This window comes from Brachionichthys hirsutus, chromosome 23, assembly GCF_040956055.1.
Source record: "Brachionichthys hirsutus isolate HB-005 chromosome 23, CSIRO-AGI_Bhir_v1, whole genome shotgun sequence".
Taxonomy (NCBI): Eukaryota; Metazoa; Chordata; class Actinopteri; order Lophiiformes; family Brachionichthyidae; genus Brachionichthys; species Brachionichthys hirsutus.
The window spans coordinates 4,287,880-4,314,928 of NC_090919.1; the positions used below are offsets into that span (position 1 = coordinate 4,287,880).

Here is a 27,049-nt window from a genome sequence, read left to right on the forward strand (position 1 = left end):
CTATAGTTGTGTCGTGACAGAGTCCTCTATGACTTCACAGCTGTCTTCTGTGACATCGTCGCATGGCCCCACCCACCCGCCCATCATCATCACCCCCCGTCCTCCTCCCCCTCCGCCGTCCACGCCGACGTCGCCCGCTCCTCCGGCGCCTCCGCCCTGGAAAACGTCCTCGCTGGAGTCCAGCAGGAGGCGCGAGCTGGACTCGGACATGTTGGAAGCACAGTGCAGGGATTGGCAGGGACACTGGGGTGGGAGGGGCAGCGTCAGGAGGGAGTCCCGCCCATTCGTCCTCCGCGGGGAGAACGAGGGATTATTGATGTCGCCCGAGCGTCCCACCTCATTCAGGTGAGTCTCGCTTCTGGTCACGTTACTCAGGCCGTAGTCGGAGTGGCTGTGGCGTCCTATTGGGCGGAGCAACCCGTCAGAGATGGTGTAGGAGGACGGGGACTGTAGGGGGAGGGGCATGGGCGGGGCTCTGCGCTTGGAGCGCGAGAACAGATAGGACAGGCGCTTGAAAGAGTCCGTCTTTGCCGTTGGAGCTGAAAGGCGCTGCAGGCAGCTCCTCGTACGAGCCAGAGATGACGAGAAGGAGGAGGAGAATGACGAAGATGGGGAGGGCGAGACCGTGGTGCAGGACAGGGGGATGGCAGTTGTCTTCAGCCCATTGCTCTTTAGTTTTCCATCCTCCTCCTCCTCCTCTTCTTCTTCCCCCCATCCAATGCCCGCCTCCAGCTCCTCCTCCTCAACTTCTCCCTCTCTTTCGGTCTTGGTAATTCCAGAAGTGGAGCGCACTAAGGCGGAAACACCGAAGGTCGGCGCCGGCCTCGTGTCCTCGTCCAGCGGCATCATGAAGGTCACGCCCTTCGCCTTCTGGACTCCGCCTCCACAGCAATCTCCTGACTCGCTGTCATCCTCCGAAGCCAGGCCGCCATCGTCTCTCATGGTCTCACTGGATGAGGAGTAGTGTCGCCGGGGAGGACGGCGGTTGCCGAGGAGATCCAGGACCTCGTAGCGGAAACTGGAGATGTCCTGCTTCAGCTCCTGAGAGAAGGAAACTGTTGTGAATTGAATGCAACAATGTAATTAGAAGAAGAAAATATATATTTCATGTGCTGCCGTTTCAGTGGAATTAAATCTCTCTGAAGCTATTTCAGAGAGCAAAGATAAAAGAAGCAGGAAGATTCAGAAATTTAAAAGATACTTTTTTTTTTTGACTGGAAGTCCAATTTGTCTTTGAAGAAAAGAAAATTGTCTTGTTGGACCAAGAAATTGAATTTCTTTCATGAGGAACGCTGCAAAGTTTATACCAAAGCTTTAAATGGAATGAAAATCTGGCCAAACAAAGAAAGGACGTGTGTGTGTGTGTGTGTTTTAATAAACTTCTGTGTAACCCTGCAAACTGATGTCAGCGGACCTAATAATACTAATGTTTGTACAAACATAAACAATGCGGTCACATGATCAAGTCAGTCCAACCATCTGTTCAGACAGAACTTCATTTTCTAGATCGTTTTCTAGATCATCAATCTGTAGTTTCTTCACTCTTTGATTTGCATTTTCATTCATTTCATGCATAACTTGAATCTAGCCTCTATATTTTGTACATATTTACGATAAATACTTACCTAACTCTGTTCAATGAAATAAATTCCCCACAATCCATGTGCTCTACTTTGTGTTTCACCATCTGGGACCCGATTTTTGAGTTGTGTGTAAATTGTATTAACTTCTTTTGACATTTCTAGCCACAGAGGATTCAATCCGGGCTTCACGCACCTTGAAGTTCTCTTCCGTCAGTCCCTCGTCCGTCTTGGCGCTGCGTATCATGGCCGCCACGTACCTCTTCACCAGGCTCCGGATCACTTCCTGTTAGAGGCAAGTCGTAACCGTCATGCTCCTCTTCTTTAATTGGATTCTTCAAAAATATTTCAATTACTTTTAATGTAAACCAAGTTGTGTAAAGTTTTAGATGAATTTACAGGTGAGAGTTGATATTTTTCCTCGGGCCACCAGGAAGTTTAGATAATGTTAAATAATTCAAACAGGAAATGAGCTACACTGTCTTGTGTGTTGTTCAAACTATTTTTGACTTAAAAAAAAAATCAGTCGAAATAAAATGGTTTGACAAAAATCTGTATCATGTTGATTAAAAACTTTGTGGAATGTTATTTCAAGATTAAAATAAAATTCCAAATATTTGTGGTATAAGATAATGATAAGTGTCTTACTGTAAATTAGTGATGCCTTTAATTCCATGTGCACTTGTATGACATGTTCATATAAATATTCACTTATGCATGTTTTTTCTAGAGAACTTTAAATTACATTTATTATACTTAGATTTGTGGTGTTTTTTTTTTTAAATATATATGTATAACTTGTTTCCTTACAAATGCAGATTTCTTTTGCATGGAAATAATTAATTTAAACATCACTTTCATTAAACAATGAACTAATGAGGCGGATAGCCCTTATTGATTTAAAGAGCACGGACAATTTCACTTCAACATTTGGTGCTCAGTGGGCGGCTATTCAAACCCTGACACACTGCTACACACACTCACACACTGCTACACACTCACACACTGCTACACACACTCACACACTGCTACACACTCACACACACTGCATCCTCCCACGACCGACACCTGCCACCGCCAAACGGAACGGTCTGGCGTGCTGTCGCGCTCCGTCTCGGCCAAAACACACCACACACACTGCTTTTAAGTGAAGGGCCAGGTTCCTACAACAGTCTCTAAAACTGCCAAATACCAAGTCCTGCCTGTCTTGGAGTCCCTGCCAGCGCTGAGGTGTCGGAATACGAGGGCCATGTCTCGGCTGATTTGTCGCACGAATTCTGACAGAACTCAAAATTGCAGACACAGCTGGCAAAAATAAACAATATTACTGAAGAGTTTATGAAAGGTTCAAGGAGGAGAGAGGAGGAGACAGCGACCTGTCAACACGTGTGTGTGTCGGGTCTACGGACCTGGTAATGCTGGTTCTGGATCAGACTGTCGGCGTGACGTTCCTGCAGAAAGAGAAACACTTTCATGTTATTATTACGTTATTATTTTTGTTTAATAAACACAACATTAGCGTCGGTTGAATCTCGTAGAGCTTAAACCGCTGCTGGACGGGCTCCGATCAAAGCATCCACCCAACAGCATGAAGTGACGGAACAAGATTCCAACAAGCAAAACTCAAACTGTAGTAAATAAAATATGAAAAATACATTCTTCAGGGTTCTTTATTTTCCATTATTATTACTAGAAAGACTCCCCACCCCTCCGTCTACACATCACCAGATCCTCCTTGCATTAAAGGTCTTCCTCTCCATTTGGACCTGGAATTCTCTTTCTCTGTCCTCCATTCCCATTTTTCGGAGCGTTTCACACTCTTTCCGGCTCTATTCATGCTTCTCATTCGTCTCACACTCGCCTGCAATCACCCTTCCTCTCACAACCCCCCCCCCCCCCCCCCCCCCCCTCTTCAGAGCCATTGCCACCATTGGCCATATATCATGCTGTTTCTCTGCGCACACACACACCGACTCTAACCGTTGATCAGATCTCTGCAGTGAATGGCTCTGTGAACCGATGTGGGCTTGGTGGGGGGGGCTTATATAACTCATAACTAACATGGCAGCTGCACTCTGTGTGTGTGTGTGTGTGTGTAAAAAAAAAGCCTTATCATCCCTCACTGCTGGAGCACACACTCTCTCCAGATGACCGGGCTGTTAAATGTGTTTATCAGGATGCCCCCCCCACTGATGTTACCTCTGACTAACAGCTGATGTCCACCCCTGAGCTGTATTATTGTCTCCCTGTAAACGCATCCACTTCATTTGTGCCATCGTCGTGCTATTCTGGAACACAAGTCCTTCTGCCTCGCCTGATTGCGGGCTAGGCGACTGTTTGATGCTGCGTTTATGCTTCCGCTTCACTCCGTTTCTCCAAATGTTGCAGTTGCCACCTTGAGTTTTACAGGGACTCTGCAGACATGTCTGCCAGACCCGTCCCAGTCACTTGTCTAGAGACAAAACCCTTTGTCTCTCAATCTTCAATCTAGATAAGGCTAGAAATGAGCCACAGGGATCTCCAACCTTATTTATTATGGAACTTCTGACTTTTTATTTGAACAAAAATTAAAAAAAACCTCTTCGCGACCAAACTTTGGTCAAACAGAACATTTGTTTCTGGTGTCGACATGAATTTGCATGACAGAGGTTCTTTTAGTCCTCCTAATGCTTTTCTTTTAGTCCTCCTAATGCTTTTCTTTTTGTCCTCCGAATGCTTTTCTTTTAGTCCTCCTAATGCTTTTCATTTTGTCCTCCTAATGCTTTTCTTTTAGTCCTCTGAATGCTTTTGTTTTAGTTATTAGTTATTATTTAGTTATTTCTCTGAAAAGGTGGAAAGCTGACCGACTCCCTCATCCACTGATTAAATTTCAAATCCATTTTCACTTTCCAAATTTGGAGTGATTATAATGTCGCACCACACTTCACACTTTAGTTCGAGGCAAATCTAAAACCTGCTTTAACCCCCCCCCCCACTGTCTCAGCATCGATCAATCTGAGCCCCGGTTTGGTTCCTTTTGAGAGTGAACGGTTATTAAAACGGCAACTTCTTCGCAATAAGAAGGATATTTTGCCGCACTGCATGCATCTACATTTCTCACAGCGCATCAGTTGTCATGACAGATGTTGTTTTGATTTTTTCTCCGTCCCAGTCTACGCGCACTTCTCACTTCCCACCATGCATTTCTCCAGACTTCCTCTCTGCAGACGTTTGCCCGCCAGATGTCCTTAGATGTTTCACCGTCAACTGACTCCCACAGACGCCTGTCAAATTTCGTTCACTCTTAAAATTGTTACCGCAATTTACCTCTTCATTTAAAACATCGCATCTCGTCAAGCATGTGAAGTCTGAGGGGGCTCTAATATTTTGTGCAATTGTCGTCAGCTGCTCATCTTCCCGTCAGACCCAAACTGATCCTTTTTGAACAGAACACATTCTTTTCTGTCAGATCACAGTACCCGGGTCTCGGGAGCCGCCTGTAAATCCTCCAGTGACTTGTTAATATGAATGTTTAGCAGACGGCCTTTCAGCCCCGGCTGAGGGTTTGCACAGCTTGTTTGCCTGATTGTTCAGTGACGGGCATTCGCTCCAGCCAGCCCTCAAGGCTACGCAGGATCAAATAGAAATAGGATCAAATAGAATATTCACACATTTTCTATTCCTCTGAACTTCAGCAGTTTTTTTTTTTATTTAAAAAATGGAAAAGCCATGAGGATCAAGTTCGTCTGGACATCCCAGAACTGTAGAATTCACCAGTCGGATTCTGTCATCCGATCACAGTCAGATTGTTGTTTGTCCTATGTCTGAGGCTCAGATGGGTGCCGAGTGCAAAATGCTGGGTGGTGGGGGGGGGGGGTCATCATGTCTGTAACTTCTAATGCCATTATACCATTTATTATGTCTAAGACGCACTCACTCCTACAAACTCCATCAAAACAAAGACCCAAGTGAACCTGCGTCACGCGCCCTTCCCTTACCGTGAACTCGCGGAGGTTTTCACATTTGTGCGTGTCCTCCCCGGGCGGCTGGCCTCTCCTGCAGAGCTTGTTGTGGAGCCACATGAGCAGGTACCAGATGGACTTGGGACTCGGGACGATGTTGAAAGGAGGAGGCAGCGTGCCGCCCTCGTCAAAGTAACTCATCCACAGCTTGGTGCGGGCGAACTTCCACTCGATGTCGGCGTGGTCCTGCAGGACGCAAAGGACATTTCCCCACATTAAAACCCCCCGACTTTATGCTCAGGATCGACTGAAACGTGACTCACGGCGATGAGCTGGTAGGAGTTGTTCATCATGGCGATGAGCATGTTGAGGAGAACCACCAGGGAAATGACATTGTACGTCCCGAACATGGTCGCCCCGATGAACTCTGTGAACTCGTGACGGGCCTTCACGTTGGTGACGTAGAGGTTCAAAAGTCCGAATATGGACCAGAAGAGAGACTGCAGCGTCTCAAATAGCCTGCGGAGGGGGAGGAAAGGCCAGCACAAACTATTCCGTTAATAGACAGCGATAGAAGACTGTCCTAAGCGCCTCCCTTTTCAGCCCGTGTCTGGCCGGAAGCCTCATTTCTATTGGACGGCACTAAACTGAATTAGCCTGTCAGACCAACACGCCGCCTTTCTCGCCCTGTTTGATCGCCGTCCCTGGCCTGACCAGTCTCCGCTCATTTGTGACCGTCACAGTTACAACGGAGGCTGCTGAATTTTTGATGAAGCAACAATTGGCAGAAGCCCGTCAGTGCAGAGAGAGAAAGCTGTTACTTGTATTTGTGCTGCATAAAATATTCAGCAGCCCGATGTTTTATTATTGGTGTAGCAGCGCGCGTTGGAGCGTGGCGCTATAAGGTGCGTGGTGGCGTACAATCACTGGATCAATCAGCGAGTGTGAGTGAGAGGTGTGTGTGTGTGTGTGTGTGTGTGTGTGTGTGTGTGTGGGAGTGGAGATAATCCGAAATGAATGAAGCAACCGAGTGTGAGACGGAAGGAGAAAGATGGAGGACACGAGGAAAGAGAATTAAGACGCCATCTTTTTCAAGCTCAATTTAATACAAGTGGCCTAAATGTATTTATCTTTCCAAAAACCCCCAAAAAACATTTAAAAGAAAAACTTGCAAAATAGCAGAAATAAACTATTTAATTTTCATTTCCTCTCTTCAATCATTTCCTTCCCTTTTTCCTTTCCTCGTCTCCTCGTTCCGCTTTCTTCTCCCTCCATCTCGTTTAAAATCAAACTCATCCTCTTCCCCTTTTTCCCTCTTTACTATCCTTGTTATTCCAGCATGTCGTCGCGGCAGATTAATGGTAAGCAAACGATTCCCCCTCCCCCCCCCCCTTCAAGACGAGCGAAGTTTGCTAATGTGAGGCGCCGCTCAGCGGTCGAACTCTTTTGAGAAGCCAAGTTTAAACTCGCACTCATTTGGCAGCTCTGCAGGGCCGGTGTGACTTTGCTGAGCGAGGCAGAGTCGGAGCCGAACCGAACCAGTGGGACGGATATTGATGAGGCGTGCGGTTTGCGTTCGATAAGAGCTGCATTGTGATTTGTGATGGATTCCGTTGCGGTGAAGCGCCGGCACCAGTGACAGGACACCGAGGAGAATAAATCACACGGCTCAATTTCATTTGAATCCAGACGTTTGAGATATTCATCACCAGATTATCAGTCGGTGGCTTAACGCCGATCATCTCTGAAACTGAAACGGAACATAAGATTATGGAATAAATTACCCGGTGGGTGGGATTAGTGGCACTCCAGAACTAGATCTATTACCATGACTGTTTTTTTATTAGGTTTAGCCAACATGTTTTTTTGCATAAGGCCTTTATCCTGATTAAAAAAGATCCCTTAAGCAAATTCTCTTGCAAAGTGGCTCTAATCCTACCCGTTGGGTAGCTTTTAAATAAGCATTGTTTGTTTCTGGTTTCTCTACTGCTGATGCGGTTCTCTTCACGTTCAATGCACTGCGGCGGTTTGCAGCTGAGAGGGCGTGACCCGCAATGCCTTCCTTCCTCCTCACTTGGCTTTGTGCACATGTGCCAAGAGCTTATCCTGCAGTAAAGTTACCAGGTTGCTAAGCAAGTGGGACCCAATGCAGGTTCACCAAATATAGTACTCTGCAAGTTATTTGCAGATCTTAGAACCACAAATCCTCGTGGGCCGCCGCGCGATGCAAACAAACCCTCTGCGACTCCTCCCTCTTCTTCTCGCTCGTCTTGACTTTGAACGCGCTTTACGTGCCGATCCTTTTACACCGTGCACGATAAGTGTGTGTGTGTAAATACTCCTCCACTTTGTTTTCATGCTCTGCAGCATCTGTATTCCCCCCCCCCCCCTCTGCATTTAGTCCATATTTGTTCTCCTCCTATGAGGCTCAGCTCAATCTGATGCAACGGCCTCTAGAATTGTTTCCACGTTGCTGCGGTTCCAGGACGAAGCAGGCCACTCATCCTCTGCGATTTAAACTGTGCAGCGTCTGCAGTCGTTCCTACTCGCAGGAGGCTGCACTCGTGTGCTTCCGTTCACCACGGCAACTCTCAGAAGGGAAGATTATAGCACTGTGAGAATGGCTTAATTGCACGCTGTCTGGCTGCCAAATGCTCAACTCCGAGAAGCACTGCAGACACACTCTCTCTCTCTCTGCCTCTCCTCCTCCTCTCTCTCGGCCTTCCTCCCACACAGCTGCATAAAGCCAGCAGCTGATTGGCTGTGAGGATCAGCTGAAGCAGCTTAAGACTCAAGCCCACAGTGGACAGAAGGATGAGAGAGAGGAGCGTATGGAAGGAGACGAGGGGAAAGGGCCGAGCGGCGCTCCACATTAGCAAACTTGCTCGTCTTGAAGGGGGAAAAAAAAGCGTACATTAATCTTCTTCACAATCGTTTGTTTACCATTAATCTGGCGCAACGACATACTGGAATAACCCTTGTGTTAGTGACCGTTTATTCTCAGAGCCTCCAGTCGGACGGCTCAGACATGATGAGATTGTCAGAGCGAAATCTTTACTCATTGATCGGGAGCTTGCTTAATAAATGCCTTCGTCACATCTGTGAGCGCAAACATGGCAAACACCAGAAAGAAAAAAAAAACTTTATTCTCGTAAAGAATAAAGTTTTTTTCTGTCCAGTCTGGACAGAAAAAAAAGAAAATCGGTCAATCCAGATGAAGTCTTTTTTTTATATAATCTGTGATACTGTAAGTATAAACAATCAAATATTTATTTATATATGTTTAATATATATATATATATATATACTGTACATATATTATGCCAAGCCATTCAGGAAATTATATATATATATATATATTATACGCACATATAAATAGAACTAAGAAGAGACACAAATCAATAGGCTAAATACAAAATGTATCACAGCCTGCTAACATTAAATACCAGTAGGTTAAAAAGCAAATACTGTACGTTAGAGACATTTTAAGATCCCTAAAATAGCCTCATCGCATGGCGTAAATCTTCTCAGCTGTCGTTTCTGCTCAAACAACACACATCGGCGTCTTCCCTCGGGGACGACAGCGCCCGTGGACGCGCCGTACCTCGCACGCTGTGGATGGTACTCACGTTGAGAAGGCGTTGTTCTGCCTCTCGCAGCGGATGCCCTTGCAGTTGTTGTGCTCCTCTGAGGCCTTGGTCTCGTAGTAGAAATATAGCTGGTTCAGGCCGTTGGCAAACGCCAGCAGAACCTATAAGGAATGAAAATTAAAAAAAACGAGTTTCACATTAAGCCTGGTGAGGCTCGCTCATGCGTATGTAAATGTAAGAATTGTAACTCTGAACTCATCCAATAAATTTGTTTTACATGCCGAAATCTTCATGCGAATGTGTTTGCTTGCGTCACATCTGAGGCGCACAAGCGTCTTACCAGACAGTAAATGAAGAGAAACTTGAGGATGTCCAGCAGCATCCTGCCCAGCGAGATCTGCAGCGGCCCGAGGTGGGAGTTGGCGGTGAAGAGCGAGATGAGTCTGAGGGAGCTGAAGATGTTGGCGATGGCGAACAGAGCCTCGGCTATCAACGTGGGGTGCCACATCTCCCACTCCTCCCTGGGACGCGAAGAGTTATACTGGAAGACGGGAGGAAGGGAGGATGAGGAGGATGAGGAGGGCAGAAATGCATGAAAGAAATACCAAAAACACATTTATAGATCCCCCCCCCCCCCGGCATTCTCTGTTCATATGACTTTTTTTCTTCTTTATTCATGTATCTGTCCGACTCCATCCCATCACCACATCTCTCTCTCCGCTCTGATGTCTCATGCTCGGCTTCCTCCTCATTCTAAATTCAGCCATTTGACTTCCACAGAACGTCTGTCTTGTTAGCTCTGCCTCTATTAGCATTCAGCCAACAGACACACAAAGCACGCAGATGTGCACGCACTCATTTATAGACTCTGCTTTGTGTTTGCTCATGCGCTGACTCCGTCTGTCTGTCTGTCTGTCTGTCTTACGAGAAGACGCACAATGACACAGCAAAATCCTGCCAGGGACTGTCAGCGCTCGTTATATCATAAGATAAAAAAATGAAGGCAGGACGCACAAAATCAATGGAAAAATAGAGCATAAAATTAAAAATGTCAAAAGTCGTACCAAATCATGACAGTTCCATTTTGTATTAAGCTTGAGCACAAATTACGAGATTTCCTCCAGACAGACAAATTACTACAGGCAGACGTACACCCCGTCATTTTCATGTGAATAAATAAATATTGCACACAACTAACATTGTGTGTGTGTGTGTGCGTGGGACCCCGTGCAGTAGGGCCACCCGTCACCATCGGTGACTCACAGCTGCTGCAGATGGCCCTGTCGTCGGCCGTGCATGCACGAATTCACCAGTAATCGATATATTAATCTTGTATGCATGTGCAGAATGTGCAGCTAAACAAAAGGGGTCATTGCAGCCGAAGCTGCCAAAGTCAGAACCGGAACTCTGTAGTACTGGGAGTACTTTTTATGAATCGTTTCCCAACAGTGAGTCAGTTTTTATTGGTTGAACTAATTGGAAGGCAGACTTACCTTAACATAGGCCACTATCTTCAGAGATATGGTGGCCAGGTAGAGCGAGTTCATGGCAAAGTCCATCAGATTCCACCAGTCGTGGATGTACTCTGTGAACCCCCCGTCCCACATCTCTTTAATTTCTGCCCAGATGAAGCCTGAAACACACAAACACACACACACACACACACACAAACACCATGAAGGTTGTATACACATACAAACACGGCCATGCGTGTGTGTGTGTGAGCAGTGACGCTCCCCAGTGGTTTTTGTTTGCTCGCCTTCCGCTCTACGATCAAACCGTTGTCGAGTACGTTCTCTCTTGGCAGCGCTCGGGGCCTCGGCGAGGCAACGCATTCATTCTGTGCGGCTGACTTTGGACAAAGTCAAGGTTTTAATCTAAATAATTCATGAGCCTTTTTTACATTTCATTCTGTTCTCCTGAGTTTAGGTGCAATGGGGGAGGGGGGGGGGGGTGAGAAGAAAGGTCTTGGATGCTTGTATTTCAGAATTGTTGTATCATCTCTTATTCACAACCTTACTTATCTTCGCTAGCAATGACCACCTCTAATAACGGCACGTCATCCAAATTCACAACGGGACACTTGACCCGTGTTAGTGGTTCTTACAAATCCAGCTGCCTTACAAAAATATTCTGCAGTTTTTAAGGTGGTCAGAGTAGAGGCTTGTCTTATTTGTCCATTTTGTGGATAAAAAAGTAGATGTTGGTTTCGTCCCGTTTCGGGCATTTGAACAAAAAATATGCAGGACTGTCCTTAAAAGGGAAAAATCATAAAGGAACAGCAAATACTGCAGGTATGCTGAGCACAGACCTCTGCCAAGAATAATAAATAAGGATCGGAACAACCTCAAAATCCAATCAGCCATGACTCATCCCAAGGTTAATAGCATTTGAAGCTATATCCTTCTAACAAAATAAACAGACAATGGCTTATCAATTACTTGCAAATGTATTTTAAAAAAATAACACTTACCTACATAATAAAAGAAAATTGAAAGAAAAGAAAGTGGAGGGTCATGTTCCTTCACATGACCAGGAGTGCAACTTGAACCTCTCTGTGCCTATACGTGCATCGGACTGTCTACTGTGCTTTATATAGGTGCAGTGCTCTTTATTGTGATTTATCGTGATCAGTATTAATCAATAAAGCTAAGCGTCGTGCAAGCGTGCAGCAGCATGGAGACTTTCCATCTATTCTGGAAATTCCCTACAACACTAGCCTGGTGATCTTTATTTATTTTTTTTATCTACGATGAATGAACAATAAAAGACACAAGGAGCCAATGTTCATCGCTTGTTTCTGTAATCTGGAGCGTTTCAAAGATAAGAAGGCAGAAGGAGCTCCAACGGCCGCGAGGACAGATGGCGAGGATTCTTTTTCTCTTTTCTTTTTTGTCGTAGTTATTATTTTTTTAAATGAATGGTGAGAGAATATGGAGATGTAATCACTCATAATCACACCTACCTTCAGACACACACACACACACACACACACACTCAGAGTCCACTTGATGAAAAGAAATCAAAGCGGAAAGGAAAGGATAACAAGTTTGTCAAGATCTGTTTGTGCTAGAAGAGATGCCGACCGTAGAGGCTGTGTAATAGGGAAAACTTAACTCATTCAGTGCCAGCCGTTTTAGAGCATTTGGACTGAGCTTTCAAAACCCACTGAATATTGTGTCGGAGTAAACAAGCTGTTTTTTATTTTTTAATTATTTCTTTAGTGACGATGCAACAAAAGCAATACTGAGAAAGGGCTTTGGATGGTTACAAATATATGAATGAATGAATGGATGAATATTTGTATCGACGTCAGTGGTACCGAATGACCATAAAACACACACACACACACTGTTAGCGTATAGACACTCCCACTCATCGTTCTTCCTTTTCTCACGTGATCGGGTGAACGATGAAAAGAGTTCTCTAAACCCATTGACAGTTTATCAGGCTATTATTATTATTTTATTTTTTTTATGTTCAGGTTTTTTTTTGGGACCTACCCAGGACCCACGGGAGGATCATCCACTCCACGATGGTGGGCGGCGGCCCCTGCATGTGGAGGTTGGTCCGGGCGATGTGCTGCGAGGCCAGCAGCAGGAGGAAGAGGAAGGTCAGGTAGGATGCGGTGTGACAGATGAACTTGATGAAGGGCTTCTTGATGAAGTTCCCCAGCGTGCTCTTTGGAGCCAGCAGGTAGATCTGAGGAGGTAGAAGATAAATTCAGAAAGAATCATGGTTATTACGCAACATCTGAATAATAAATATTGTATTTTACTTAGACTGAGAAAAATTTCAGCTCCTAAAATGATTTTTTTCTTTTAATCACATAATATTTGGCTGCAATGTCTCCTCAGCCTTTTCATTTAACTCCATGCGCCCAAGCTGATGGTGCTCGCGTTCAGCCAGGCGTCACCTCGTATTGTTGGAAGGCTTCGTCTGACGGAAGCGTTACCGTTATCGCCTGCGTTATTGCTGTTCTGGTGCTTGTTTTCTCGTTCTGCTCATCTACTTGCTCCTGGCAACCTCAACTTACTCTGAGTCACGCTAGCGAGGATTTAAAAAGGAATCCAAAAACACAGAATGAGATAAAATGAGGCAGCTGAACCAACAGAATTCACACAGTAACTTCGTCTTAATGGACAATGCTTTTTTTCCCAACCCAAAAGCATGAAAAAAAGCATTAAATTAGCCCCCCCCCCCCCCCCCCCTCCCCCAAAAAATAAATTAATTTTTTTTATAATAACTAGACAACCAGATCAATAGTTTAGCTGCTGGCAACAGAATTTAGTTTCAGGAGGACAGAGCAGTCCCATTTCCTCCATCATTTGCTTTTCGTCTTTCTGTCATTTTCCTCTATCCTTCACTTCCTTGTCCTCCCCAATCCCCCCCCCCCCCCCCCCCTACCAGGGAGAAGACAGGAAACAGGAGTCCGATGATGAAGCAGGTGACCAGTTTGACGGCCCAGTGGCGCCTCCTCCAGCCTGGGAAGCCGTCGTACCAAAGCGTGGCCAGAAGCTGCTGGCAGTTGGGTTGGGCTACAAACTGGGGAGAGAGAGAGAGAGATAGATAGAGAGATTTATGCATCTATAAATGAGGGAAACACTTTTATTGAAGGGGAAATGAGAAAATCAACAGGAACGACAGCATCGGTCTTCTGTCTGGATAGAGGCGTTGAACACACGAGAAACAGCTTTACTACATACAGCTTTACAGGTCTGTCGTCGTGCAACCCTTAAAGGGTGATACAATTTAATTTAATTAAATAATAAAATAAAATGTTCATACACTTGTGGGTGTTTTGCGTTTCCCGGCTTTTTATTATTTTATTTTTTACAGTGTAGTGTTTGACCGTTCCCTCTTAAAATGAAAAACTCTGCTCCATCTTTTTTCTTTCTTTGTAAAACAAACTTTACGATGCAGCGATCACACCAAACCGCACGTCGTTCTTTCCGACATTCACCTGAACCAGAACAAGCCGAATGTTTAAATCTGTCCAGGCTGAGATGCTTCTAGGAACAAAAGGTGGGTCACTGCCCCGACCTTCACGCGGCTCCTTACGCCACTTCATTTGACATCTCATTGCGGCCCATTTATTAAAACGCTGCTTGTCCTGCTCAGCCCTTCAGCTGCCCTCTGAGTCATCCTCCGCAGTTTTCCCTTCTCCTCTTTTTAATTCCTTCCCACCTTCGCAAATACTCCTGTTTAGCCTTTCGCTTCTTTCCCTGCGTTTCAGGTCGAGCCGTCTGGACCGACGCGCCAAAAAAAGACTCTCGGGGCTATTTATAGCATCAGCTGCTGTCCTCTCAAATAAAGCATCCTATTAAATAAATGGGTTAAATAAACCTCTGCCTCGCCCGACCTCACATCGCTGCAATTAACCGAACATTTGGATAAAAGCTTAAAAAAGACAAACTTCCGAAAACACGCAGCTCTGCGGCTGAAGCAGTCAATCGCACAGGAAGCTCGGCTTCTTCTCCGAACAGCCTGCCACACTTCCTTGTTTTCCTACAAGTGTCTCATAAATAATTCATCCCGATACAGTTCTTTTGCACGGCCCATATCCGGGTCTCAGAGGGAACTCTCTGGTTGCTGTTGTATAAGCACAGCGCCCCAACACAAGATCTTCCGGAACGCAGCGGGAATAAGTGGGACGTTCGAACACACGATGGGAGGTTGTATAACAGAACAGCACACTGTAGTTTCCATGAATAAAATGACATCATTCTAGAAAAGAGCAGGAAGCGCTCGTCTCTATTTCTCAAGCAGGACAGGATGTTCCAGGGTTCAGCCGACATCATTTTATCAGCAATAAAAATGATTGAGATGAATTTACGGTAACTTTAAGGGAGATTTTAGAATCACATTTCTGATTTAAAAAAAATTCACATTTCCCATATTTCTACACGACTATATTGGTGGTTTTGGGTCACTACCAACGCAAAAACAGCAAAATAAACCATTAAGCAAATCCTGCGTAGTTCTCGTAGTTCTGTAATCCCCTATTGAAACACGTCTGGCAGAAATCTCGCCCCCCGCGATGTCACAGAGCGGGAACGTGCACAAGATGTGTGTGCACGCAATGAACTTAGTTTCAGGTTCGTTTCCAGAGGCTTTTCTGACAGAGCTGTTTGAGACAGAAAAGAGGGGACGCTGTCCTGCAGCATCTGCGTCTACAAATCCTCTGCACAGTCTGATTCGTTTAAATTAGCATCTTGTTCACACACTCAGGATCATGATCATGATTTGAGCTTAGTGAAAGTTCACACAGGAAGAATATTCCTCTTGCTCATATCAGCACCTCATTATCCAATAAAAAAAAAAACATCAACCTGTCACGTTTTATCGATAGCCAATCAGTTACAAGCTGTCAAAGCTTAAATATGATCCATCTCCACCATCATCATCCCTCTGCAACCAACCTGCACACACACACACACACTATTTGTCTTGTTTGTCACTCGTCTCTCCTTTCCCTGATCTCTACCTCTTTTGCTGCCGCTCCGCCTCCCTCTGCATTCCTTCCTAATGGACTTCTGTCCTCTCTTCCTCGTCAGCACTTCCCCACTCCTCTTTCCTTTCCTCCTCTCGTTGTTCCATCTCCACATGCTCTGGTTTGGTGTCCTGTTGCTATGGCAGCAGCATGCTAATGAGGGAATTGATCTCTGCCCCCCCCCCCCCCAAACGACAGCAGTCTGCTCCTCTCTCCCCTTTTTCAGTTTCAGTGCCGAGCTTTCGTCTGCAAACATCTTCGTCGCACGCCTCATGTTTCACGCAACGGTTTCGATCCAAGCTGATCACCGACCAATCAGAGTACGGAATCCGGAAGGGATCTAAAAGCAGACTAAATCCATCCATCGTCTTGTAGGCGAGACGACCTCAATCATCTCGTCTACAGTGGCTTTATCCGCCTTGCGAGTCACGGGTGTCGCTGGAGCCTGTCCCAGCGGACTACGGGTTGAAAGGCAGAGACAGACACAAACTCACGGACACACTCACACATCTACAAACAATTTGGAGTGATCAATTCACATAAATTACATGTATTTGGAGGTGGGAGGAAACCGCAGAACCCCCCACACACTGCCACAGATGAGCAGGCGACAAAAACCCTGGGATGGGCGTGAAGGCAAGGTTTAATCCTAGATTGTGAAATCGATCTTTTTGAATTCTGTTCAACATTAGCCCTTAAAACTATCGAGAAGGCTACATCCAGTGATACCAGCAAAGCTTCTCCACTCTGGACAATCAATTTGTCCCAGATTCTAAACTACAATCTGGAACGTTGATCTTTAATCTGATGATAAGATAATTCAATTTCTAGCCAATCTGCCTTTTGAACCAAATTGAAACATATGAGGACCATGCCTAGGCTACGCTGCGCTAGCTAATTCAATTTGATCTGCAGTTTGATGTGATCGACCCTCGACCCTAACCTAACATATGCTAACACTCTAATCTAATCTGCCCTCGAACATACTGTGTATTCGGCGGAACCCATTAGCTTTCTGACTTCCAGTCATATTTGATTTGTCTCGCAAATCCGCTCTATCGGTCCTCCTCCTGCTCCTGTTGCTCTAATCCCCATCTCTATTCAATTTACTTCAATTCAGTTGGACGTTGATGCAACTTGATGTGAGGCTTCAAACATGCAGCCCGGATCAAGGGCATGAACATTCTAAAATGACAATCCACATGAGAATAATACAACAGATGTGAAAGTAGGTACTGGCAAAAGATAGGAAGTGAACCAACAGGAGATCTAGAATATTGAATTAGTGATTATCCAGCAAACTGATTCAAATACCTGAACCTGAGCACCGATCGCATGCTGACGAGTGTGTACTCAGCACCAATGTCCTACCTACGGTGGCCCTGAAGTTAAACCTCTACCACAAATAGAAGCACTACAACAAATTAAAAAATACTACTATATTAAGGTGAGCCCTACAACATTAAGGTGAGCAATACAACATTAAATATGTCGCTATGTCGATTATAGTATTTTGTTTTAGCTGTGTTTTATATTAACATTTTCTGTGACCTCAGCCAGTCCAAGACTTGGCTGTTTTTGTATCGTGAGTTTGCATTTTTTTTTCCAGATTTCTGTTATTCTGTATTTACATTTTTTATGTATGAGTGAAGTGTTTTTGTTGAATTTTTATTCGTGCTTCTGTATCTTTCAAATACATGAAAGGGCAGGTGTCCAAAAAGCTTCTGGCTGCTAACCGAACCAACCAGTAATGATCAAATTATGAAAATGCTGGAGTAAATTAAGATGTGAAACTGAAGCTGTTCTCTGAGTGCAGAACTTGGAACAATCAGATTAATGAGATCGGATGTGTGGAGATAACTGCGGAGAACTTCGAGGAAAGGAAACCAACAGAAAGGATTTATGAAAAAAAGGTTGGGCGGAAAACAGACTTGCTGAGCACTTTAAATGGTGTGTGTGTGTGTGTGTGTGTGAACGTGTGAAGTACTCTAATTGAGAAAGTGAGGTGATAGATTCATTAAAGCTATAATTCATTTGGATGAGGTGAATGAAACATCAGTGAGGGTAAATATATTAGTCAGCTTCTGTCGATTACTAACACACACACACACACAAGCACACACACACACACACGCAGCTTCACGTGCCTGCACACAAACTCACTATTTATTGAAAGTACTGTTAATGTAAAATTTATCAGGACTGCAGGTATCACAAGCCCACAGACAACAAAAGATGTATAAATGATTCAAACACACACAAACACAAAGCACATACAGACACACACACACATGGAACTCTCTCACGCTAGTACGCTAATGCTCCAGGCATTTCTTCATGGATTAATCGCTTGTAAATGGTGAAAACAAGTGAGGGCTTTTTTGCTTTAATCAGACCAGTCATCTCTGGAGAAGAAACCGAACAAAAACTCAAGAAGAGAAAACCTCATCTCTCTTTTAGAACTTTGAAAGGAGGTATATTCCTCATTCCTCCCCCTCTCTCTACCTTGGCTTGGTCTCCTCGTTCACTCTTCCTTAAATTAACTTCAATCTTTCAGCAGGACTTTTCTCTCCTTCCCTGCCATTCTCTGATTACTGTCATTTATCACTCCTTCCTGTATTCCTGCATGCTTTCTGCATGTCTGCTTCTCTACCTCTCTTCCTACTCGTCCACTGAATACTTCTCTCAATAAATCATCGCCTCATCTTTATTTATCTTTCTCCATATTTCCATGATGAAAGCAGACACACAGAGGGAAGGAAACCAAAGATCTCTCCGCCCCACTCTGTAATTAGTGGAATTCACGCTCTTGTGCATTTTGGGAATTTTGAATATGATAAACGAGAGAGAGAGAGAGAGAGAGAGAGAGAGAGAGAGGTCATTTTTTTCGGTGTGAAAATATTTTGACACTTGTTTGCCGTGAGTCACGGAGTTGGGCATGGTGGGCCTTTGTGCTGTCAAATGGTGAAACGGGGCTAAATGATGGGCTTTCCGTGGCGCGGCTCCGTAGTAAACAAGACAGAGACTGTTGGACGGGTCGGACGCATCAGTCAGCTGGCTATTCTGCATCCTTTTCACCATTTGTGGTAAGTAAAACTCTTTCCCAGAAAACGGAGCAGACATATTTGCTTGCCTTGGTGGCTTCTTTCCAGTATCTAAAAGCATTTGTGCTGAAGGCAGGCAAATATATTTGTTATTATTCTTTTTGATTCATTATGTGGCTCTCTCTCTCTCTCTCTCTCTCTCTGACCCACAGCAACATCTCATTATATTACAACAGGACGGCCGAGCGGTCGAAGGCCTTTCTGTAAACATGCACATTTGAATTGATCACTCCAAATTGTCTGCAGGTGTGAATGTGAGTTTTTGTCCCCCCCCCCCCGGTGACGTATCCAGGGTGTAGCCCTCCTCTTGCCCGTAGCCTGCTGGGATAGGCTCCAGCAACTCCTGTCACCCACAAGGCGGATAATATAAGACATAAAATGTGATGGAATGGAATATAAGACATATAAGTAACACACACACACACACACAAGAAGAGCTACTGATCCTGGAACAGTAATGAATCACACAGGAGAGAATTTCACGCGTGTGTGACTTTAACACCATACGTGTCCTTACATCGCTGTTCTCATCTCGTCGCCAATCCTCCCTCTATTTCATCCGTCACTAAACTGCTGGCGTCGCCTCTTTCGCCTGACCTCGGCTGCTCCGTCAGCAGAGGTCATAATATCGACAGACTGACCTTGTCAGAACTCGTCACATTAGTCTTAAGTAATATTATTTAATAGGTAATTAAAATATTCTCCAGCTACTCCTTTTACCGCTCAGATCCACCCGCCTTCACTATTTTGTGCGGTCAGCCAGTTCCATTTTTATCTCATCCTGCTCCTTCCTCCTCCGTCATCTCCTCAGCTGACCCTTCCTCTCCATTATTTTTATTGTCTCTCCTCCTCCCTTCTTCGCTCAATACACACCTCTTATCCTCCTCCAGCTTGTCACACTTTCCCCTGTTCTGTCTATTTATCAGACTTCACTGCAGAGTGTTGTGAAAAATGTCTGCAGCTTCCCCACATCTGTGCCTGCAGCCAGTTGGACAAAGATCATTACTTCCTGCATGGCAAAGAGCCAATCAGAGTTTATTTCAGGTTTTAAGGCACTCGGCATGATGGGTAGCCCCTGCAATTAGTGCGTGTGTGTGTGTGGGTGTGTGTGCATGCGTGCGTGCATGTAGCTTTGCGGAGAAGTGTGAAACACTGAATTGAAACCCGAACTTTCGTGTTATGTAACTCCCCCCCCCCTCCGTCTCCTTCAAGCACAAGCGACCAGGATTCAATAACCAATCACATCTGTAATCACCTAAACTAAGCAGAGGAGCAAAGAGAGGGCAAGTTAGAGACTTAGAGACAAGGGCGAGGAGAATTCAAGAGAAAATGAGACGGAGGCAAAAGATAGGGAAGGAAAAGTTGAGAGGAAAGGAGCTGAGGGCTACAAGGAACAAAGGAGCAGGAATAAAAAGGAAAGGAGATGAGTGACAGTAGAAGGAGAGAAAAAAGGAAATAAAGAGGAAATACAAGGAGAAAAGGAAAGGAAAAAATGATGGCAAATATAGGAGGGTGATAATTGAGAGGAGAAAAGGAGGGTGGATAAATAATTTAACAACAAGAAATGACGAGAAGAAGAAAACAGAGGTGGAATGTAGATGACAAGATGGAACGAGGAAAAAGAGGAAGCGGAAGAGTTAAAGGAGGAGACTATAATGAAGGAGACGAACGAGCAAGAGAGGAGTGTATGGAATGCTGAGGCTGTTAGAACTGTGCGTGTGTGTGTGTGTGTGTGTGTGTGCGTGTCTGTGACAGCAGTAGGTATTGAGAAAAGTATAACATTGATCAGATTGGAGAATGTTCACACACACACACACACACACACACACTTTAGCATGGCCGTATATACTGGCATACTGACATGTTGGAGACCCTCAGCAATGACATTGTGAATATTTCCTGCCTCGGAAACAACCTCCTGCACTTCTCAGGCTGTAAAAAAAAACATATATTTTCAACCGCTAACAGCGCTCGATTCCTAACCTTGCCCTTCGTTTCCTTTCCCCGTTGTAAATATGAGGAATATGTGTCTGACTTCAGTCGCTCCAGCTCTGCCGAACACCACAGGATGCTTTTTTGGAAAAAAATGCGAATTAATGTTACGAATCCGACACGAAGGGCAGCTTTGCAGCCAATTATACCTCCTGCAGGAGACGGCAGGCGGCGCAGAGGCAGCCTGCAAGTCTGGCTCTTTCTGGGTCACGTGGCAAGAAAGCTTGATTAACGAGTGTACAGCGAGGAAAGCATGAAGGAGTGACTGCGTGTCCGGCTAATAAATTAACCACTCGAGGATTACGCAAACATTTCTAAGTTATGCGTTGGTTTCAAGAGTCGTTTCTTCCATTTCGCCAAACGCCGCGCGATGCATGAATGCGCCACTGCTCTGACACCACGACACAAGGACAGGTAAGCGGTTTGCACCCTTCCTTCATCGGGCCTTCCAAAATAAGAGCATCACTTTTGTGCATCCATCCCTTTACCCCCACCTCCATCTGAGGGAGCGCTTCACTTCCCACATCATCCCTTATTCATCAATTTTATCACCTAAATCACTAAGCCTTGAAAGTCAAACCTTAAAAGTCATTCATTCTTCCTCCTTGAGTTTATCATGGAGCTGACAAAGTCTCCCTATCCCATCCAGAGTTGTTGATCTCTCCTTTTCATTTTGCTTTAAATTAGAAGAAAACAAATACTTAGCGTCACCTGTCTGCCACAAACTCCCCGATTGCACCCGTCGCCTGTCCTCAGGAGAGGTAAAGCACTTCACTTAAATCCTGTCTCCTTTTTCCCCCCCCCATCTATCCCACGGCTGCTTTCATCTCCTCTCCCTGTCCCGACAGATCTTCCGAACAGACCTCTGTCCCAGACAGCTGGAAACGACCTGACGCAGGACGAGGGAGAGTTCGCCTTGATGTTTTCAAACTCCTTCTCTCAATCTATCCCATCAAATCTCCATCTCCTCCTCCTCTCTTCATCCTCTGGCGCTCTATTCTTCTTCTTTTCCATCCCATTAAATCTCAGTTCCACGCTTTCTCGCTTATCCCCTCACAGTTTCTGCAGCTCGTTATCTTACCCAACCCGAAGCTCTCCTCTCTACCCCGCTCATCCTCCTTCTTTTATTCCACTGGCCTCCCTCTGTTTTCTGCCCTCTCTGTCTACTGCGCTCATCCTCTTCCCTTCTCCGCCTCCTCTGACAAGTCTCGTGAGGACTGCAGGTATAAGTCATCCAATTACACAAATACAAGGAAGTACTCTGCAGTGCTGTGTGCGTTGTGTGTACATGTTTTAAGGGAAGTGCCTAAGAGATTGTTCTGGTCCATTAGACTCAAAAGGTTCAGAAAGTCTTTTAAAAGTCATCATAGCAGTAATGAGAGTGCATATTGGGAAGACTTCAGAGGTTCAGGCCACATTCAGGAGAGCATACCTCTTTTTGGTGATATTTGATGGCCAGTTTGAGCTTGGCCAGGTCGTGGCACTGTCTGGGGTCTAGTTCCTCACTTTGGTCATTGTCTCTGTGGTTTAAAATGGTTTCCAACTCTCTAGAACTCCTGGCTTGGTCCAGAAGGTCTTTGGCGAAGCGCTTGCACTGCTGGGACAGCTCTTCATATTCCTGACGGAACTCATTCTCCACCTGAAACGATGAAGATGGTACGTGTTAGACAGGAGGGGGGCGACTTTTCTAGCTTCTTGAAAGCTAGAACTCTGACTCTTATGACGCTATGCAGCATGAAAAAAGTTGCTTAGCTTACAACAGCTTCTGGGCATTGGCTTTGCAAAGACTATTCAGTTCTTCTACCCACATCTGACAATCAAAAAGCCGTTGGATAGCCATACCTTGCTCAGCTCTTTGAGCTCCCAGCCCAGTCTGAAGGCAGTGAGGATGGGATCCTCACTAGACAGAGCAATGAGGGATGGCGAGGCCAACGCTTTGTAGATGTTGAGTCGAGACCGCGAATGCCGAAGACTGTCGACCTATAGAAGCAGAGAGATCAGCTCAGCAACAGTAAATGTGGCAGCGACGCGGTACTACCGGTTTCTTCCACCCCATGGTCTGGTCACCACGTTTCCAAGTAAGAAAGAAACCCTGTTGCTGAAAGAAAGAGATGAACTTAGTAGGGTAGCTGGGCTCAACCTTCGAGAGAGCGAGGAACTCGGAGCAGAGCCTTTTCATTGGTGGTGGAGGAAAATTGGGGACAACCAATGTGCTTAAATTAAATGTTTCTACCGGAAAGGAAAAACTCTACAGACAAATATCGATCAAGATCAACAATCACCTACCTCTGAACTGGACACACACTCAACACAGTCACATCGTATCTGGTGCGGTCTGGGAATAGTGACCTACACAGAACAAGAAGAGGAAGAATAAATCATCAGAACTAACATTGAATTCAGGGATTCAGGGATTCATAGGATTCACATTTTACTGCACAATGGATTAAATGTGTGGAATCACCTTCCGCTGGACGAGGAGCTTGATGATCTCATAGTTGTTGGTGTGAGCAGCGAGCATGATGGGAGTTATGTCTGGGGTGAACTCTGAAAACTGACTGTCCATCATTAGCGAGGGAACCTGGATGGGGAACCAAATCATCACATTGAATAATCCTGTATTGCAAAGTTGCGTTTAAGACTGGATGTAAAATGAGATGGGGGGGGGGGGGGGGGGGGGGGACGGGACAAAAGAACCCAGTTTAATGAGCATTTATTGTGAAATTAAAAAAGCCATGTTTCAGCACCGAATTGAATTAAACTCACTCCAGTGGGATGAAGCAAATTGAATTAGTTTAATGCATGCTTCCTGTTGACAAAGCTGCAGAGGCCCATTTATTTAAAGTCATATCCTCTTTAAACTGCAAGCCTTACTGACAGGACTGTGAACAGCTGCTGCAGTTTAGAAAACGGGGGCTTTATTGCCAGAAAGTAAAAGCAGGTGTCCGCCATTAAATGTGGATGAGAGAGAGAGACACGATAACAGATAGATGAAGAAAAAAGGGTTTAAAAGCCACAACCTTTTTATTCCTTTCAAAGCAGCAACATCTGCTCACATGCTAATTATACCTTCAACAGTATGCAATCCACAGTCATACAAACTGAAACAAACAAATCCACCATCGTCCATTCATACACGTGTTCCCATTCAAGTGTGTTGCACATATACACACACACAAAAAAAAACAACAACAACAACCTAAAAACAGAAAAACTAAAAAGGACATACACAAACTGGAAGTTTAGCAGCTTCCAATCAGAGATCGGCCAACATCGTATACCTTTCGTTAATGCTCGTTTTTAATGAGGAAATGAGGAAATAATTACAGCCATAGGAAGAAAGGAACCTTAAGTTGAATGAATTATATGTTTTATATGAATAAGTAGTAAAGTAACTAGTAACTAAAGTTTTCAAGTAAGTTCATGGAGTGAAAAAAGTTGGATACGTACCTCGGCAGTGGAAGTTTAAAGTCGCATACACATAATGGAATTTATTCAAACTGGCTTCACTAAAAGACTGCAGTGAAGTATGGTAATCAAGTAAATGTACTTAGATACAGGGCAATGAAAAATGAACAAAAGAACTGCTGTTCCAAATCCACATAGAGAAAATAATACACTTTTTTCATCCAATTTTCAACAGCTTTAAAAACATATTACGGCACAATCTTTGTAGGAAAAAAAAAAAAAGAAAACGTGAAATGCATGCAAACAAACTGACTTAAATATTCAGAGATAAAAAAAAAATACATACATCTTCAGACACAGCGAAGAAAACACACTTTGTCCTGTTCTCAACCACTTCACACATTAGAAAGTGTGAAGTGCCTTTCCTTATCTGCACATCACTCCATCTCTCTCTCCCTTCCTCCATCTGTCACTCCCTCATTTCTTAATCCATCCATCTATCTATCTATCTATCCATCTTTTTCATTCTAATTCAGGCAACTTATTTTCCTCTTTGCATGCAGAGAGCAAAGACCTTCAGAATTCACCCTCCTCATATTTTATCTCTCCCTGCTGCCTCTTTCCTCAAGATTAGATGAGCTGGTGACGTAGAAGCGAAGAAGAAATGAGGTTGCAGTAAATCATGGAGCAGAGGAAGAACGAGATGGGAGGAGAGCGACAGAGGAAGAGACACTCCACCAGACACACGTCCGGTTCTCATCACATTCGAACTTCAGAAAACAAAGCAAAAACAGACTACGCCTATAAATCTAAAATCTCGCAGGAGGGGAAAATAAAAATATGGAAAATGGAAGCACATAAGAGACGAGCAGATTTGTTGCCATCCTCATCCAACTGAGAGGCAACCAAAAACTTCCCACAATCCGCTGCTTCGGCCAAGGGTTGGTTGCCATGGATACATGGAACTTCACAGCCTCCGGGAAATACTGTAGAAGTCTGATTTTCTTATCTTTGTTAATACGAAAATAATTCCATGATTCTCTCTCTCTCTCTCTCGCTCTCTCACCCCATCTTTTTCTGATGTCTCTCACTCTCTCTCCCGTGGGGCTCTTCCCTCTCTTTAGCCGACTCTCTTGTGATTTTAAATCTGTCTCACTCTACACACACAAGCAAATACAGTGTCTGTCTCCAAATCCTATTAAGTCAGCCGTTAAATGTTCCTCTCCTCAGCAGGATGTGGCATGAAGAATGGGAGCACTCGTTATCACACGCACACACACACACCTGCTTCTCGCCGCTGGGCCTCCTGTGCGACAGCAGCAGTTCCACGGCGCCCACCACCTCCTTCCTAATAGCGTAGAGGAGGGCGTCGCCCGTGTGGATGCCGTGGTCCAGTAGGAGCTCCATGATCTCCAGGTTCTCGTTCTCGATGGCGATGAGGAGCGCGCTGCGGCCCAGAGGATCCAAGCAGTTCACGTCCATGTTGTAGTAGACCTCCGCCTCACGAAGGGCATGTTTGACACCGGCGTAGTCACCTGGCATGGGTGGAGGGTGGAGGGACGAATTAGAGGGAGTGAGGAAAGGGAAGTTTATAAATGATGGGGGGGAGACATAGTGCATATTCCTCAAGGAGACAGTATTCCTCAGAAGTACAGGAGACTTGGAAGATCAAAAAACTGCGACTGACTGAGTATGTAAAAAAATAATCCCAACCCCTTCCTAATCCGGCACCCAAAACTATTTCACTGTCAAACACCGCCCGGATCCACCAGGAGTCTTTTAAGAACAATGTATTGAGCAAGCCACAATAATATAATCCTAAATAAAATAAAATATAAATAAATAATCCGCATTAAACCAGCAACAATAGTTATGATCTTTGCTCCATGTTGGGACGATGTCTATAGCGCAGCGTGTGATTTGAACATGTCTCGCGCCGAGTGGACGACAGCGTCTTTAGAACACAAGGGAGGAGGACATGACTCGGACTGACTCCAGGGTAATACGCCGCACCTTTCTCCACGGCGGTGAGGTAGGCCCTCTCCTCGGCGGACAGCTCCACCTCAGCTCGGACGATCTGGAGCGGGATGCGATCCCGGTACGGCGAGTATGTCGCCTAAAGAAACGACAGAATCAATAACGGGAGGAAACAATATAGACATATTTTTTTATTTTTCTAAATGGTGGCTTCGATGAGAATCTCCTATTATTAGTGTACAATATATTAATATATAGGAAGTGATCATCGTTTGATGGGCGAGGCCCTTTTTAAAAATAGAACCTGCATCAGTGCCAAGACAGATGAGTCAGAAGGTGCGTGATTCAGCTCAGCATGACAGATTGATCAAATCTTACTTCTGCTTCATCATCATCATCATCATCAAGGCAGTGAGATACTACATTGAATAAAAGGTAAGCAGATGTCAGTCCACCTGGTTTAAACTGGGACTACTGGATTCTCACTGGTCAACAGCTAAATGTTTGGCTCTCCCACACAGAGGTGGATTTGTTACTTTCTAAAATCCATCCGTCCAAAAGAAGGCAGCGTCGCTTTGAAGTCGGTCTTGCAAACAACAAATCAAGCCTCAAAGTGAAAGTCTGTGTTTGACTCACCTTCTTGTAGTACAGCTGTGTCATGGGATTCATTTTGTCACTCTAGAAGAAAGAGAGACAGAGGAGGGATTTACTACGGACCAGAAAGCAACTGAAACACAAAACGTGTCGCACGAAGTTATGAGAGAGGAAGACGAGGCAGAGTCCCGACCGAACAGAGGCGCCACTTCGTCTGATTTGACTGCTGCAAATGACCACAAATGCTAATTTAAAGTTTTCCGTGACGTTTCCTTCGCAGGATCTGCACCAAAATGCAACAACTCCAGATTTTTATTAGTATTCACACTCACAGATACCAAATCAAGGTAATCCTGCACGTCTAATTAAC

General features: G+C 44.9%; 1 protein-coding gene across 1 annotated transcript; it reads right to left on the reverse strand.

Moving 5' to 3' along the window:
* trpc5a (transient receptor potential cation channel, subfamily C, member 5a) lies at nt 1-26,754 on the reverse strand. The gene is made up of 17 exons (XM_068755956.1): nt 26,722-26,754; nt 26,122-26,224; nt 25,393-25,643; nt 23,165-23,281; nt 22,987-23,049; nt 22,543-22,680; nt 22,133-22,339; nt 13,519-13,656; nt 12,615-12,813; nt 10,605-10,744; nt 9,452-9,652; nt 9,151-9,272; nt 5,845-6,040; nt 5,558-5,767; nt 2,990-3,031; nt 1,777-1,866; nt 1-1,041 (listed from the first exon to the last, which is right to left on the reverse strand). The coding sequence occupies exons 1-17, from the start codon at nt 26,752-26,754 to the stop codon at nt 1-3; spliced, it is 3,291 nt and encodes a 1,096-aa protein (XP_068612057.1).
* Between the last annotated feature and the right edge of the window lie 295 nt (nt 26,755-27,049).

Excerpts from the sequence above, each read along its gene's own strand:
- trpc5a (XM_068755956.1), bottom strand. The coding sequence starts at position 26,754 with ATGAATCCCATGACACAGCTGTACTACAAGAAG. Across the intron at positions 9,653-10,604 it reads AGATAGTGGCCTATGTTAAG|TATAACTCTTCGCGTCCCAG; the intron begins GTAAGTCTGCCT and ends CCCGTCTTCCAG. Across the intron at positions 1,042-1,776 it reads TGACGGAAGAGAACTTCAAG|GAGCTGAAGCAGGACATCTC; the intron begins GTGCGTGAAGCC and ends TCCTTCTCTCAG.